This window comes from Onychostoma macrolepis, chromosome 03 (assembly GCF_012432095.1).
Source record: "Onychostoma macrolepis isolate SWU-2019 chromosome 03, ASM1243209v1, whole genome shotgun sequence".
In the NCBI taxonomy this organism is placed as follows: domain Eukaryota; kingdom Metazoa; phylum Chordata; class Actinopteri; order Cypriniformes; family Cyprinidae; genus Onychostoma; species Onychostoma macrolepis.
Window position 1 is genome coordinate 16,045,118 of NC_081157.1, and position 17,393 is coordinate 16,062,510.

Here is a 17,393-nt window from a genome sequence, read left to right on the forward strand (position 1 = left end):
TTTGCTGTGGAAACAATATTTTTTTCAGCATTCTCTGAAGAAAAGAAAGTTCAGTGAACAGCATTTATTTGAAACAGAAATCTTTTGTAACTTTATAAATGTCTTTACCATCATTTTGCTTAATTTAATTTCCTTGTTGAATAAAAGCATCTTTCTTTTTCTTTCTTTCTTTCTGACCCACACAGTTTCTACAAAAAAAAGTAATCAGTTTTCAACATTGATAATAATAAGAAATGTTAATAATTGAGCAAAGATCGTGAAGGATCATACGACACTGAAGCCTGGAGTAATGATGCTGAAAATTCAGCTTTGCAATCACAGGAATAAATTAAATATTCAAATATATTAAAAACTGTTATTTTAAATTTAAAAGCTTGTCATTGAGAAAATTAGCTTAAATAACATCTTTGGTCACACTTAATTTTAAGGTCCAATTCTCACTTTTAACAAACCATTTACTACAATTTTTGCCTCAAACTCCCAAGTTGTTAAGTTTAGTTATTGGGAAAGATTAGAGAATATGGTCATGCATTAATAAATGCTTTATAAGTGCTAATAAACAGCTTATATGCTAGTAATATGTATGTTATTAAGCAACTAATTAATAGTGAGAATTGGTCCCTATACTAAAGTGTTACCAAATCGTCTTTAACCCTAATATTCTGAACATTTAAGTCAGTCCAAAAACTCTTAGTATTACTTTAGAGCCAAACCCTGACATAAGCGTGGGTGTGAGTCACTAGTGTGGTGAGAATGTGGGTGGGATTTCACTGCCAGACTGAGCTGTTCTCTTACAGCTTCAGCACACCACAGTCACTGTTTACTCTCTAAACACATCATGACATGAGCTCTTAACTCTAACAAGCGACATTAAACAAGTGTCTGTTCTGCCAGTATTCAGATCCAGCATTAAACTCAGTCTGTCCGGCAGATGACGGGGCGTTTAACCTGTGAGTCTGTGCGGCACTAACAAACATAACACCACCACCATCAAACCAACCATTAATTTCAGTATAACATTCATAATCTATCAGCTGTGATCAGATGGCAGATGGCATGTGCTTTTCTGCAGACTTGAGATTTATAAGATAAACCTAAAGAAAAACATGCAAATTTGACTGAGCATATTTTGGGCCTGATGTTTTTTTGACAAACATCTCTCTGTGAAATAGAGTCGGGACAGAAGGAAGGTTTGCATTAGTATGGACACTGGCCGTTTTGCACATGTCTGACCTGTGGACTGAAAGACTCCCGGGTTGCACTGGCAGTACCGGGACGCAAACGCTTCCATCATTCTGTCAATCTTCTGGGCCTCACCGGGAAGTCTGAAACTCCAGAGAAACTGCCTGTGTGGAGAGAGCAAATCCATCATAAAATCATTCATGAGTGAAGTCCAGGTCATTTACACAAAATCAAACCATTTTTTTTTTACTGTATTTTGAATCATAATATTGTTTTTTTTCCCCAGATCAGAATGGTAGAAGCATAAATAGTACCATTATATATAAATACTTAACAATATAATTTAGTCACAATTTCTTTTATATTACAGTAATCAATATTTTGGCATTTTTTTTAATTTTGTTTTTTCAATTTTCATGAAAATGTCACAATGCAAAAAAATAAAATAAATATATATATATATATATATATATATATATATATATATATATATAATAAAAATTTATGGTAACACTTTAGTATTCCAATTCTCACTATTAACTAGTTGCTTATTAGCATGCACATTACTAACATACTGGCTGTTTATTAGTACTTATAAAGCACATATTCATGACCATATTCTACATCCCTAATCCTACCCAATACCTAAACTTAGCTACTACCTTACTAACTATTAATAAACAGCACATTAGGAGATTATTGAGGCAAAGGCATGGTTAATGTTTTGTTAATGGCGAGAATTGGACCTTAAAATAAAGTGTGACCAAATTTATATTATTAAAAAGTAATAGTCTGATCTTCACTCTTAAAAATAAAGGTGCTTAAAAGGTTCTTCACAGCAATGCCATAGAAGAACCATTTTTGTTTCCACAAAGAACCATTCAGTCAAAGGTTCTTTAAAGAACCATCTTTCTTACCTTTTAATAATCTGAAGAACCTTTGTGAAACAGAAAGGTTCTTCAGATGTTACAGGTTCTTTAGACAAAAAAAGTTATTCTATGGCATCGTGAAGCACCTTTATTTTTAAGAGTGTTATGATTTTGGAGTAGAAACCAGTTCATTATTGTATTACTGGGATAATTCTGAGCCAAAAGTCCTCTATATTTCATCTAGAAATGAGGCACGCATGCAGTTTTTGGGGAAGAATGAGAAGCTTCTCCCACCTCAGAGCCTGAACGAGGTTGAGGTCGGCAAATTCATGGAGCTCTACAAAAGCCTGGAGCACTTTGATGTTGAAATCATCCCTACGAGAAAACAACAACCACACACAGGAGAAATGGTTACTTTCTGCAAAGAAAGATCGATTGCTTGTCTTTAAAAAAGCAGATTTTTAAGATCCTTCAAGATGTTCAGCAGCATTTGTGGGCCGCTTCGTCTGTTTGTATCTATAGCTATGCTTCAAGAAATCCTGTTGTTTTGACAAGTCACATCCCGAGAGGTGGTCCATTTCCCTCAGAAGCACACATGTTGCGTTTAACTGCTGCTGGTTTGCTCTCTAAACCCAGACAATCAATTTCCGGAGGATTTTTGTGATGAATCAGGCACATATCTCTCACAGCGTGACTGACATACACTGAATAAACAAGGGTAAAAAAACTACACGAATGAAGTTAAGGGTTACCGTTCCCCCAAGTAATCCCCGATAACAGTTTTGTTCAAGCCTTCGCCTTTATAGAGGAACTGAGCGATGTCTTCAGGGGTCTGTTGCAGGAGGTCATTCTCCAGCAGAAACTGGATCCCCTACAAGGAATTTTATTTAAAAAAGGATTTTAGGATCAACCCTATAAATGTCAGGGAAATTATGTGGAAAATTTCCAAAAGTAATACAGTGTGTCAGGGAAAATGTCACCATGTTTATCGCTCAGTACAAATACTATAAAGTAAAGGTTAAAGGCTTTAAAAACATCGAAATACTTGACATCTGTGAAGATTTTCAAATATCTGGGTCATTGTAGAACAGACAATAAAATGAAACTTACTTTTTTGGGGTCCATGTTGAATTTCTTTCTTCCCATTGCAATTTGTTTGTTTCTCTGTGTTGTTTTGCTGCAAATGGAAGTAAATATGTCTTTAATATCCCCTAATAAGAATGAAGGCAGACAAAGAACCTCTTGTATGATTTGCCTGCAGATACGACGTATGGAGTAAACTGAGTTCAAAACAATAACCACACTTTTAAAACTAACAGTCCTGTGCTTATGGTCACAAATGGTTGTTGATTTGACTTATGTTCTTCTCTTATTTTAATTTCCCACTTATAATAATCTTTAATATCATTTAATAACATTTTTCAACTCTGGCTGTTACAACGAAACAACTGTTAGTTTGTTTTGCTGCTGTGCTTTTAAAAAGTCTATGTAAACACCATCTGTGCACACAAAATGACCTTCATTCACAAAGTTCACCATATCCTTCACACTTACATATTTGTTTATGAAATGCTTAGGTACAGTTTAACATATTTAGCTACCAATAAGAGTGCAGTACTTTTAGCTTTGTTTAGCACAGTTTTGCATGCTTAAAGTCCACAGAATTCAGCTGACTTTCCCAGATGGGCCTACTTATGTGTTGTGGGTTTGACGATGTGTCAAATATAGATTTAACAGCTGCATTCTTCAATAACAGCCTACATTGTGACATATTCATTAAACAATCTGCACTAAAATCAGCTGCTCACGATTAGGCTGAAATGATCTGTCATTTGGCTAAATACAAAGCTCAGCCATTAGTATCGAATCCTGCATCCTTCACAAGGATCTGCAGAGCTGCAGGTGCTACACAGCATCGGTTTTAAATACTGTACTTTACCAGTTTTACTCTTATCATGAGTTCTTCTTGGGCCAGAATCACAAAAGACATTTCTTAAGATAAATTCCAAGAATTTCCAACCTGGTCTCATGGCATAAACGTACCTGGGTGCACTTTTTAGCGAGACCGTTTTTACGTACCTTACTGCACGTTTCACCGCAGTTTCAAAAAGTGGCGCTAAAACACGGGTTCAATACGTAAACCCTGGCACGTTTTTGTTACATTTATATAGGTACGTATTGCTGTGTTTTTATTACGTTGCTTCAGGTACATATTGCGGCAGAATTCAAATATCTGGGGACCGTCGCTAAAAATTAATGCTCTATCGTGTTGGAAATATGCCCTACACCAAACCAAACCCAACCCTAAACCTACCCGATAGTGTTGATAAATGCAAAACTGATATAAAAACACATTTGTTGATGCAACCATGCTATTTGATCTTCCTTATATGCAGATTTGAACTGTTTTGTCGAACCGCATACCTAAACTTAATCCTATGCCATACCTAAACTTAACAACTACCTTACTAACTATTAAAAAGCAGCAAATAAGGAGTCTGTTCAGGGAAAATATACACTTACCTAACAGCATCCATTCTATATTATCTAAGTTTCTGAACAACCAATAAGTATCAATGGCATAAACATGAACATGTGTTTAAATGTACTCATCACCTTATCACTTTTTATCTCATAAAATCAACAACAAAAAATATTCCTTATGATGCCTTAAACTAAAAATGAAACTCTAAACACTTTGAGTTATTGAATGATGGATATTCAACATCCATTTCCTCACACTGAGTCAATCCATATTCCTGTAAGCACAATAAAACACATAAGCACACACAGCACACATGTCCTCTCCTCAGGTGTGTGAGCGGTGATGATCTTTCAACCACATGACACATTGTGAATAGAGCGCTTAATGAATGTTTAGCAGAGGACAGATCAGTGAGGACACACAGACAAAAGAGAGACAGGTGCAAATATAAATGAGCTTCAGTTGGACTGTAATGAAAAGGAAACATTTCAATCTCTCAAAACTCACCTCTCGCCCACACACGTGAGCTGCTCGATTTCCGTCATCACTTCAGCGATCTCAAACTTCAGCCGCTGTAAAACAGAGACTCACATTAAACAGTAAACTCTATGCGACACTCTTATAACCCAAATAATGCACCATTCTGCTAACAACACCAAGGTCATGGGTTTGAGTCCCACGAAAAAATGTGGAACTTGAATACAATGTAAGTTTCTTTGGATGAAACTGTCTGCCAAATGCATTTTACAATGTTCTAAAGCTATTTAACCAGAGAAGACCAAACAAGGTGCTTTTTATGTTGCATTCAATGAAGAAAAATAAAGGTCATGTTCAGAACGCAAATTATAGAGGAATTACGAAAAGCAATGGATAATACAATTTACTTAATAATTATTTTATCTAATATAAAATTAACTATTATTATGCATTAATTCTATAATCAAATAGACATTCTCACCTCAATATCATCCAGCAGTTCTTTTTTCCTGCGTCGTATGTTGGACAGCTCATCTCTCTCCTCTAAGGACAGATCTTCAGGGACTGTAACAAAACACAAGGGTAGGACACCTGTAAACATGTGTTTATATGAGCACTGGTCGTTTTAACATTGAAGAGCAGAAGAGCCTAACATATTCAAATCAACAATAATGTGAGTCAGATGTTTCCCTCAGCATTGAAATTCCAGTCATAGTAGGCTATCTCCAGACTCTATATGAATTATGGAGACATTCTTTGCCATAAAATGAGAGATCCTCCATAAATATTCTCCTCAGCTGATGAGTATAGCCATAAAAAGAGCCAGGGTCGTATGAACAATTTGAAAAGTGAGGGCAGGCACAATCTAAAGTAGGTTACTTCAAGGTCTACTTTCCTGCAGAGTTTAGCTCCAACACTAATCAAACACACCTGAACCAGCTAATCAAGGTCTTCAGGAGGATTACTAGAAAGCTACAGGTAGGTGAGTTTCATCATGTTTGATCAAACAATAGAAACCATCACAAAATTTGTAATGGTTTTACTGGTTATGATGGGAATAGTATTGGTTTTAATGGAAACTGTAACAGTCTTTGGTGATTTGTCACCTTCTATTGGTGGCTAGTTAAAACCACTAAATCCTAATGGAATATGGCCCAAAACACACTACGGAAACCACTTTTTAATGGTTTTAATGGTTAATAGCTGATGGTTTCTAATGCTTGATATTTGTAGTGGAAACCATTAGAATTTCTTTGATGGTTTCCGTTTTTCTCAGCAGGGCCTGTTCTAAAGCTTCAAATTCCCCAATTCCCAGAAGTTAACAACTTCTGTATTCTTTCAAACACTTTCGATATACAAAAATTCACATTACTTATGAATGGGAGAAAAACGCAACACACAATATGGTGGAATAATTCTCACATTCTACACAAAAGAGCCAATCGCGAGTTAGTAAAGTCACTGCAGCTGCTGTTAGAAGCTGTGGCTGCCATAAAAACAGTCAGTGTCCTGAGACACACATTTGGGACTGCACATGTGCACATTCAGCTTAAAATATAAGCTTTTTTTATTGTTATTTGAGCATAACAAATGTTTATGGGGCAGTTCATGTCAGATTTCGTTGCTTACTTGAAATATGTAATAATTTATCATATATTTATGCAATTTATCAGGATTTCCCCATTCAAGCAGATAGGTCTTGGATGCCCAAAATAGCTGTCTGGAGACATTGCAAATATGGCTGCCGAGTGAACAGACTTTCTTTGAAAGAGGTTTTGATTTGATTCTTTGATGCTTTTAGCCCACTGCAGCTGTTTCCATTGACAGATATTTTTTTTTTACACTATGACTATGCAAAACAAAACTTTTATGATATGATTATTTCTCAAAAGTGGTCGACTTAACTAAAGTGGGGGAGAAATATAATTATAAATAGCCAAAAGCCAAAAACATCCCACTTAGACACGTAAAGTGACCAACAACAGATACAGTTTTATAACATTGAGAACACCTGTATATTCCCATTTGTTTTAAAAGATGTGAAGTCAAGAACCTCAAAACCTTCATGAAACCCAGTGACTAGTTCAGAAGCATTCACTGAAGCCACCTGTACCTGACTTTACCTGTGTCCAATATCATATACTGTCACATCTGTGTTACATGTGAACCTACTTTTTGATTGTTAAAAAGTATGTTCTGTATTGGCATTTTCATGTCACTTCCCTGCCATTCACAACTGCAATGAAGTGTCCTTTGGATTTCACTACAGAATCATGGTGGAAGAAGTAGGTGATCAGGAAATTGCACAAGCCAATCATATTGGTGGTTGCAATTTTAGCAACATCTTGCCATTTAAGTTTCACACCAAGTAGTCCATGAATGGTCTATGGGTGTGCTGCCAAGACTTAGAGTAAGAAATAACAATAGCCATGAACCTTAAACTTGAATACCGTGCATCTGGTAAAATGTCTTCATTGTGTATGTCAATGATGACTTCCGTATATTTCTGTAATTAGCAGCAAACAGACCATGTCTCCCTTTCAAATGCTTTCACAGGGAATTGGATACTATAAATAAACCACAATAAACAAGTAAACAGGTCTTTCAGATGGAGCAGTGTTCATTGTTAATCTAGTCAACAAAATTTCTGATACATACAAACATTATGTTTTAAAAAGGGGCCCAGATTCAGTAATGCAGTATTGGGGAAAGTTACTTTTTGAAGCAATACATTACAATATTGCATTCCATTAAATAGTAACTAATTGTGTTGTTACTTTTTATGGAATTTAATGCGTTACATTACTTTTGTGTTACTTTTGTCACCTTAGCTGGGCTTGCTTATTAATATTTAATAACAAAAAACCCAAAAGTTATATTTTTGGCAACTGTAAAGGCCCTTTCGCAACAAAAGTGAAATGAATAAGCCTCCCACACTCCCAATTTCTCTCAACATGGGACAGGAGAGCTGTCAGTGAATAAATGGGAAAACAAATTAACTTGCGTTGCATACTTAAAAAATGTAACTCAGATATTTTGTTGTAAATTTAAAAGTAATGCTTTACTTAACTAGTCACTTGAAAAAAAGTAATCCGATTATGTAACTCGCGTTACTTCAAACGCATTACCCTCAACACTGCTCAAATGCATACTATATATGAAATTAATCAGAGATATCCAATACATTTGCAATGAAATGAAAGCACAGATAAACTCAACCAGTCTCTGAAACACTGACAATTAATAGCAGTCTCTAATACATGAAAAAGTAGCTTTAGAATACTCTTTTACATATCTGATTTTCATGTTCACTGAGTACATTATAGTCAACTGCAATTATATGCCATTCCAGTCTGGCAACACACTCAAATAAATGAATATGACACGACAAAATCTTGGCTAAATCTAAAGAATATCATTTGGACAAAAAGTATTAAAACAGAAAATGTGTGAAAGCGAACACCAGCAGTGTTTGAGTCCACCATCAGGCTCCTCCGATTCTACGTGAAGATGGTTGAGATTCATTCAGCAGCCAGAGGAAGTAGGTCACTTCAGTCTTTCTGCTGGAGCAGATTGTAGCGCTCGCCTGCTTTCTGCCAGCTTCCTGTATCCATTGCTTGGGAAGAGAAATCCCATCTGCATCACTCCACTAAGCTGCTTTGAATTTCATCTCTCATTTTCACTTCACATTCAGTTGTCAATTGCTAAAACCCTTTCTAGGCCAAAAAACATGAAAAGATACTGGACATTAGTTCAAAGCTTTCTGATGGCCTGGGACGTCTATAGTGGGGTGACTACGGCCACGGCGAACTCGGAAAACAAGGGTTCATGGAAACAATGAATGTTTTCCATAAAGACAAAAATGATGACACTAACCACGTCCTGGCTGCACACAATGGTTTCTGGGTTCTCTTTGACAGCGTGCATAAAGCAGCATTTATTGAGTGATCCCCCACAGGCAAACCTACGTCTACAGCACAGAAATCCTACATCATCTGAGAGAATTCCCATGCTGGAATAAAAGAGGCAAATGTCTTCGATTGTTGGCCTATTGGACTCAGTGACAAACCCCCACTGTGTGTTAGTGAGCGTACACACACAGGAAGCACAGGGTAATTTGATATCACTGTGGCTCTAATGCATTAAACATGACCTATAACCCAACAAGGGGAAAAGGAAACTTGCGTGCCAAACAATGTGCTTTCTTTATTGTGACATTGGCGGTCCAAGTGTGTGAATTTAAATACCATTATATACGTCGGTTCAAGCACAATACAGCCAGTGCATCATTAAAACCTGCACTTATTAGTGGTGTTTACTCATTTCAACTAACTCTAATTATTAAAAATTTGCATGAAACTTGGCCTGCACTCTTTGTGCTACCGATGTGAGTGGAACCTCAGATAATTTTCTATATGATTGACTTGTGGTTTTGCCTGGCAGACATTCTAACAATCAAATAAACTGAAATAAATTCAATCTCAGGTTTGAGATTGTTTATTTTGTTGCAAAATGTAAAGGATATTATAGCAGAGCTCTCTAAAACAATTTGTATGTAATTCCATCTTGATCCACATACATTCAGTATATTCAGTACAGATCTAATCTGCTAAATGCAACTATAATGCATTTAGATATAAAGATGTTATAAATATTAACTTTATGATTATTGTGAAAAGCTCTATACAGGTACATTTTATTTGGGTACTGTGATTTTAGTGGCACTGTAAAATAAAATAAATTAATTGTTAATATTATATGATTTTTTTATTTGACAATAAATTAGTGTTATTATAACGTTCATATTTCCTTTTTTGTTTTATATTTTAATACTGAATATTTTAATAATCATAATAATAATTTTTTAATATAATATAATAATATTATTTTATAGTCATATTGATTTATAACCACACATAATTTTTGGGCAGCTCTACAAATAAGCAGTTTTGCAAACCTGTCACAATTCTGACTTTCTGAGTTTACATTTTGCAATTCTGACTTTTTTTTTTTTTTCAGAATTGCATGATATAAACTGACAATTGTGAGAGAAAAGCATCACAATTGTGAGATTAAAAAGTCACAACCACCTTTTTCATGTTTTATTTAGTGGTGGAAAATGGCTTCCACAACACTCTAGCAAAATGGTGGAGACTGTTGGATTGGCAAACACCACTCATATGATCTACACCTTTCTGTTATATTCACTAGATAAATGTGACTTGGTTCCTACATACACAGCATCAGCAGTGTATGGACACAGGACAGATCTACATATGAACAAACCTCATTCCCATCATCCATTTTATTTCCTGCCTCTCATGAACAACACCTCCAACAAAGGATCAAAAGGTGAACCAATTCACCAGTCCACAGATTAATCTAAACCTTGCTCAAGAATCCCCATCGCATCCAGATTCAGATATTAGCCGTCTTGTGACTGCTAAGGCTGCTTAAAGCTTGCGTAATGCTGTGCTCTCCTCAAATCCAAGCACAAAAACACTTTCTACAGCCACCACACTCAGTTCCACCCAACATTCACATAACAGTAGCTATGTTTCCATCCACCTATTTCTATGCATATTTTTATCCGATAAGAAAAAATGTGCATAAACTACTATTGAAACACATTTACCGAAAAAATTCCTCCATGCGCATTGAAAAAGTCATGTGACTTTGCGCTATGAGACAGGATAACTTGACTAGCAGCGGACCGATTTCATTCACAGCATCTATATGTTGTTATGGTCATTCTGAAATGCCTGAGCAAAGTCTGTTGTCAAGTATTTCTGTATAATTACTGTCTTACACGACTGCTGGCATCCGCCTCCGAAAGCAATGACTGCATTTATTGTGTTTCGTCTGCTCGCTCTGAGGTGCAAGCAATTTATCATATATGAAAATGATTATATTCAGTGGCTTCTCCTAGTTTTCTAAGTGATATTTAGTGCCAGTTTACTAGGAAGTGACGATTTTGTTTTCTTTGACTCGTTGGATGGAAACGGTGCTTTATTCGCAAATGTTTTATGCGATATTCCAGTTTTGCATGCAAGTTTAATTCATATCTTTGGATGGAAACATAGCTAGTGTTTACCAGGTTTAGAGAATCAACCTACCAAAGGGTTACTTACAGTTGCTTCTCCTGGGATACGAAAAAGACACTTCAAGTTATCATGTGGGGTTCCTAAGGGATCAACTTTAGGACCACTGCTTTTTAATCTTTACTTGTTACATTTCAGTCATATTATCAGGATGCATAATACAGTGTATCTTTTTTCATATGCTGACAACACACAGAAATGTTCAGATCACAAGCTCTACATTCTTTGTGGAGACTGGGAACATCTAATGAAGAAAAGTCTTGGATAGACATCCTAATATTGTCCAGGACTGCCTCGGGACAATAAAGAGGATGTCTCTGCCCGTCTGCAGTGCAGATTAGACGACTTACAGCACGTAACAATAGCAATCACACAAAGACAGAGCTGCCTTATCATGCTGTAACCCACTTACACCTCACATCTCCACAAAAAAAACATAGTTCTGTGTCTACGTAAGTACACAGCACAATGTCTTCCATCTTAAATCTCACAATATATGTGGTACGTACCATCACTCTCTGCCCATATCTGTTGTTCTTTATATGGCATAGTAGTCATTCCTCAAAGCGGACCACATTGGAAACTGTCAGAAGAATGATTTCCCCTGAGTACTAAAGTACTCAGATACAGGCACGATGTGTCGGCTTTACTGCGTTTACTCCACACACGCTGCTCTCAGAACACACTACACACATAGTTTGCATACTTACAGTATATAGACCAACTGTTCAGGTAAAACTAGTTCAGCCACCTCTGCTCTGAAACGACATCCGTCTCTGGTGCATTCAATCATCATGAGTGTTCAGCTTGATGGTAAAACTCACCATATATTCACCAAGGTCAAGTTTCATCAGGAAGTGTGAGTTGAGTTTGTTAAAATGTTGCATGAGGCAGTAAATGGAGACTATTAAGTTTTAAGACAATCTGCTTTGTATTTAGATTTACTGCTATTTAAGGAAGTATCAATTTTTAGCACCCCTAGCAATGTCCAAACAACTGTCTACTGAATAACAGCCAAGCAACCACCTAGAATGTCCCAGCAATTGCAGAGTAACATGCTAACAACATTCAGCACACACTACAGCAACTGTAGTAATAGCACAGCAATACATTCTGGCAACCTCCCACAACACCCTAACAAATAGCAAAATGTAAATTAAAAAAAACGCTGCCAACTATAGCATAGTATAGTCAAGATTTGCAGGGGGATGTTATTGTATGTAGCCACTGTAGCTGAAATTATGTTTGTTATTGTTAATTGTGATGTGACCTCATTACATTCTTTACTCATATTGACACGATTGTTCACTGCTGTTTGAGTTCATCAATATAATTTGACACAATGGGACTGTTTACACTCAATTGGGAGTGGCACCTGAATCTGAGCTGGTTTCAATGATGAGTCACAAACTTTATTTATAGCCACACAACAAAGGCAAGTTAAATTTGTTTCCAGGACTGCACCATGAACTCACAACAAACACACAAACAGGCTAAATAACTGTGAAATTACCATGTCATTTATTTAAAATGCATTTTTTGGTATAACTGAAAATCTTTGTTCTGTTTGTCTAAAGCAAATAATGGTCTCTACAAAAATAAAGAAATAAAGTAAGATAAAATTAACCATTTTGTTTAAATACAGATTTTGGTAACACTTCAGTATAGGGACCAATTCTCACTATTAACTAGTTGATTATTAGCATGGCTATTATTAACATATTGGCTGTTTATTAGTAATATAAAGCACATATTCTGCATGACCATATATCCCTAATCCTACCCAATAGCTAAACTTAACAACTACTTAACTAACTATTAATAAGCAGCAAATTAGGAGTTTATTGAGGCAAAAGTTGCAGTTAATGGTTTGTTAACAGCGAGAATTGGACCTTAAAATAAAGTGTGACCAAATAAATTGCTTGTCTGATTTACTCAATCCTGTTATATGTGATCTACACAACAAAATTGTGTTTCTCTTCTAAACTTTATTTATTTGCTTCCAAGTTAATGTAATTCTCTAAAATGTTTACTTGAAAATGATTCAGGTATGATGATATAATTGAAACTATAATTTCCGGCATGCTTTGTATGAGACTTAATGGGGAGAGTAACAATGTTGAAATATTATTATGTAAGTATTATGTCTATGTTTTTGAGCAAGATGGGAAAAGGGGGATATTTGATAGTGTTTAATATTACATTTTGAACAATTTCAGGTAAAATGGGTTACAACTGTGATGAAGAATGGTGTTTTTGCATGAAGACAGGTACATAAGAAGCATGTTGATTTAGCATTTAGCTTGTGTTAGTGGCTCATGGGCTAGATGGGGCTAGAATGAGCAATGAACCGTTTACAAGCCCAAAAGCCTTAACCACTAAATCTGCTAAATCTGATGAAAAGATCTGGAGTTTTGCTCATTCTGGCGATGTTACTGCCATATGTGAATCTGCACAGATCATTAGTCTGGGAAAGCCATCTGACACAAAGAAAACATGTTATTGTGACTCGTTTTTGTTGTTGTTCAGAAGGAAAGGTTTCAGCATAAATTTCAGTAAAGAGGATATAGATCTAAGATTTATATTTTGAGAGCTGCATTGAGAAATGATACATTAGTTTGATATATTATTTCTTACATTTTAATGCAAAACTAGATGTTGTTTACCTGGGGGGTATGTTATAACATGCATTATAACATATATGGATATTAATCACCAAAAGTCTCTGCAATAATCTGTTCTCTTGATATGGCTCAAGTCTCTTCTTCAGTCTAAGTCTAAGGAATTTAGTTAATGACCCACATGGTAATAACCATTAATCTGACTATTTAGAAAAGTAATAGCACAACAAGCCACACAAAATGGAATATCATTCATGTCTGCAGCACAAATGGTGCGGGAAGGCTGAAGGAGTTTGTTTAAATCACTAACTACAAGCAATTGTGATAGTGATGCTTGACTTAGCAAACACAGCTCCTTAAATATAGTTTTGACCCTTTCCTGCCACGAAGCTGATTTTACAATCACAGAAACATAGGGCACCTTTGAAAATCCGCAGTGCGTATCTCCTTAAGGTGCTTCAAATATTTAAAAATGAAACACAAACAAAACCTCAGAGTGGATTGAATTCACCCACTCCACACGTAACTCAATAAAACCTCACTGCAGAAGAAACCTCGCACCCTCACAATGCCTCATTCATCGCCTGCATTTCACGCTGACATCTTGAGTCCATTTGGAAAATGATTTTAAAAAGAAAGCTTCCTTTTCCTTTAGCACATGAGAAAATATCCTGATGCCCCTATTTTTAGCTCATCCTGTGTCATGCTCCCGTTCACAAATTAGATTAGTATTTTTGGCAAAGGCTCTGTGCTGTTTCTCATATAATTAGTGGTTTGCCTGTATCTGATTTCTCATGCTGGTTTAGTCCTTGCTTGCAGCATCTGGGTTAATAATGTGAGTAAAATATAAGTTCACAACAGCTGCATAAAGCATCAGCATCGGCTCCGTGAGCTTCCGTATCAGCATCCTACTAGCATCTACCATGATTTGCATGAGGACGATAAATATGCAAGTGTGCCATTAGATTAACAGAGGCTTCACTGTGAAATGGCTGGAAGTGAGATGGACTAGCTGACAAATTTTTCCTCAACACTGTGTCAAAGTAAGTCTTTTAGAAGAAATACAAATTATGTAACTAAATCTAAGTCACTTTAAAATTGGTCTTTCCATTCACGTTCCTTCTGATGCATATTGCACATAAAGACTTTCCTGACTGGAAAATTAAAACCATATCAGGACACAAGGAATTAAAGTCATGTTAACAAAGAAGCAGACTACAGATTTGTATTAGTAGCAAGAAATCAAAATATCTATCAGTTTATTCCATTTTGTATTAAAATGTATGCCAGATTTCAGATTTATTCCACATATTTGAGGATGATTGCACTGAAATTAGGATTTAGATTAAAAAAAAAACACAAGGGTTTGCAAAGTTACATGACAAAAATTGTAGTTAGTAATGTAATCTATTACGTCACACATAATTTGACTACTTTAGATTACTTTTAGATAACTTTTGACTCGTTTATCACATTGATTTAAACAGGACAATCTTGTATCCATACTGATATAAAACTACAAAGAGAGAGAAAATACATTACATTTGTTGTTGTTAACAATGTGAAGTGCATAAAACATTACATTACATCAAGGTTTCCCAAACGGTTTGTGAAGGAATTGCAGGGGGTTCGTGAGTTTAATGGAAAGCTAATAATTAAAGGGATAGTTTGCCCAAAAATGAAAAATCTGTCAGTAAATACTCACCCTCATGTCGCTCCAAACCCATAAGACCTTTGTTCATGTTTGGAACACAAATTAAGATATTTTTCCTGTGGTAGGACCCTTCATAGACAGCAAGGAGGGTCCTACCACAGCAGGTAATAAGGACATTGTTAAAATAGTCCATATGACATCAGTCGTTCTATGACAACCTTAACTTTATAAAGTTACGAGACTACTTTTTTTGTGCGCAAAGAAAACAAATATAACAACTTTATTCAAAGATTTCTTCTCTTCCAGGTCAGTCTGCCGCCGTTCATTAGATGCATGCGAGGTAGTTCCCTTGCTGTCTATGCAGGGTCAGAAAGTTGTTTGGATTTCATTGAAAATATCTTAATTTGTGTTCCAAAGATGAACGAAGGTCTTACAGGTTTGGAACGACACGAGGGTGAGTAATTAATGACATAATTTTCATTTTTGAGTGAACTAACCCTTTAATCATAAAAAGTAAAATTAAAATCAATCATTTTAAAACAACAGCGATCGAAATAATAAAATATATAATCAAGTAATAAATAAAAAGTAAGTCTGATTACAAGTATTTTAGAATGTAATAAAATCTAATTACAGTACAGTTTTTGGAATCTGATTACGTAATCCAGCATGCAATCAGTTACTACCCAGCATACCGCTCAGATATATAATGAACTGTAGTTGGTTTCTTTACATGTCAGATAATCTTTTCCTGTCTAAGTAGGAGCATCTTGCCCAGAAAAACCTGCAATAAGAACCAAATTATAAATCAATAGTCAAACGCCTGCCTACACGAGACTAAAGTCAGAGGAACCTCAGTTCTATCTGCCTGAATACTATCTAACCTTGCTGTGGCTCAAATTTTAATCTGTTAAATACAGTGGCTTTAAATGATGATAATATTTCTGAGTGACGCCATTAAATCCAGATTATCATCAGAATTTCATCTCTCATCTCCTTCTATGGAATGGATCCAATCAAATATAAAATCTCCTTGTCTATCAAGGCAAATCTGAGGTGCAATGTGGCACGGGGCATCACGATGAGACATTGAGACCTTCTTTCTGAACGCCCTGAGGCCTGCGATGACTCAGACAGGAAATGAGTTTAGAGCTTGATTCCAGCCGTCTGATAGAGAGCCATGAATGAGACAAACTGGGCCGGCGGACACCTCACAGGCCTGTTTATATTGGCCCCGTCTGTCCAGACACCACATCTGGATGTGAGGAAGGGGGTGTACACTGTTGTATGAGAGGGGAATGCAAAGACAAAATCACTGTCACTTTATTATGGTTGAAACGTGGGCGATGAGGGCTGAGCATCCGGTCCTGGCAGCTCTTTATTGCGCCATAAGATATTCTTCAGTCATTCTGACACTTGTGTTTTAGTCATTCCCTGTGAACTAAATTCCCTTCAGCCTGAATTTCCTTGGGACTTTGGGGTTTAATTATACACTATAGGAGAGGCTGTTGTTAGTTTAAATCCAGCTGTGGAGATGCAAAGGAAGAGAACTGGACCAGTCAAGAGGTGTTTAAATGAAGATAATCGGGGGCACATTTCAATGATCTCTGAGATGTGTTACAAATGGTTGCTCCGGGACAACAGCTGCTGTGTGACTCCCAATGACTTACAACTCGCCTAATTAATGTTACACTTACACAGCAAATCTAATCTTTGTCACGGGTTGTTGCGGGCTAGAAGCTCAAGAGCACAAATGAGTCAGGTATTCAAATGAACAGAGTCTTTTAATAAGTGAACACAGAACGAGCAAACAACCTCTTCAAACAACGTAAGACAGAACAAAGGGCTATAAATACTAACCAAACGAAAGGAACTAATGGGATAATTAACAAACACAGGTGGGACCTAATGAACTATAACGAGGATTAACTAATGAGAACAGGAACTACCAAATAAGGGCAAACAGGAACTCAAACACATGACAGATGGCCCCCCCCACTCCCG

General features: G+C 36.2%; 1 protein-coding gene across 2 annotated transcripts in view; it reads right to left on the minus strand.

The window, feature by feature from the left end:
* cyth3b (cytohesin 3b) overlaps nt 1-17,393 on the minus strand; it is a 48,035-nt gene that overhangs the window by 18,552 nt on the left and 12,090 nt on the right. Inside the window, exons 1-7 of one of the 2 annotated variants that reach the window (XM_058768489.1) lie at nt 11,624-11,693; nt 5,495-5,577; nt 5,044-5,108; nt 3,162-3,228; nt 2,804-2,922; nt 2,346-2,426; nt 1,234-1,346 (exon numbers count right to left, since the gene is read on the minus strand). In XM_058768489.1, coding sequence (XP_058624472.1) covers nt 1,234-1,346; nt 2,346-2,426; nt 2,804-2,922; nt 3,162-3,228; nt 5,044-5,108; nt 5,495-5,577; nt 11,624-11,672 — 577 coding nt within the window. In that variant the 5' untranslated portion in view covers nt 11,673-11,693. Of the gene's footprint in view, nt 1-1,233; nt 1,347-2,345; nt 2,427-2,803; nt 2,923-3,161; nt 3,229-5,043; nt 5,109-5,494; nt 5,578-11,623; nt 11,694-17,393 lie in introns of those variants that run through there. The other variant, XM_058768490.1, reaches the window with a different exon arrangement.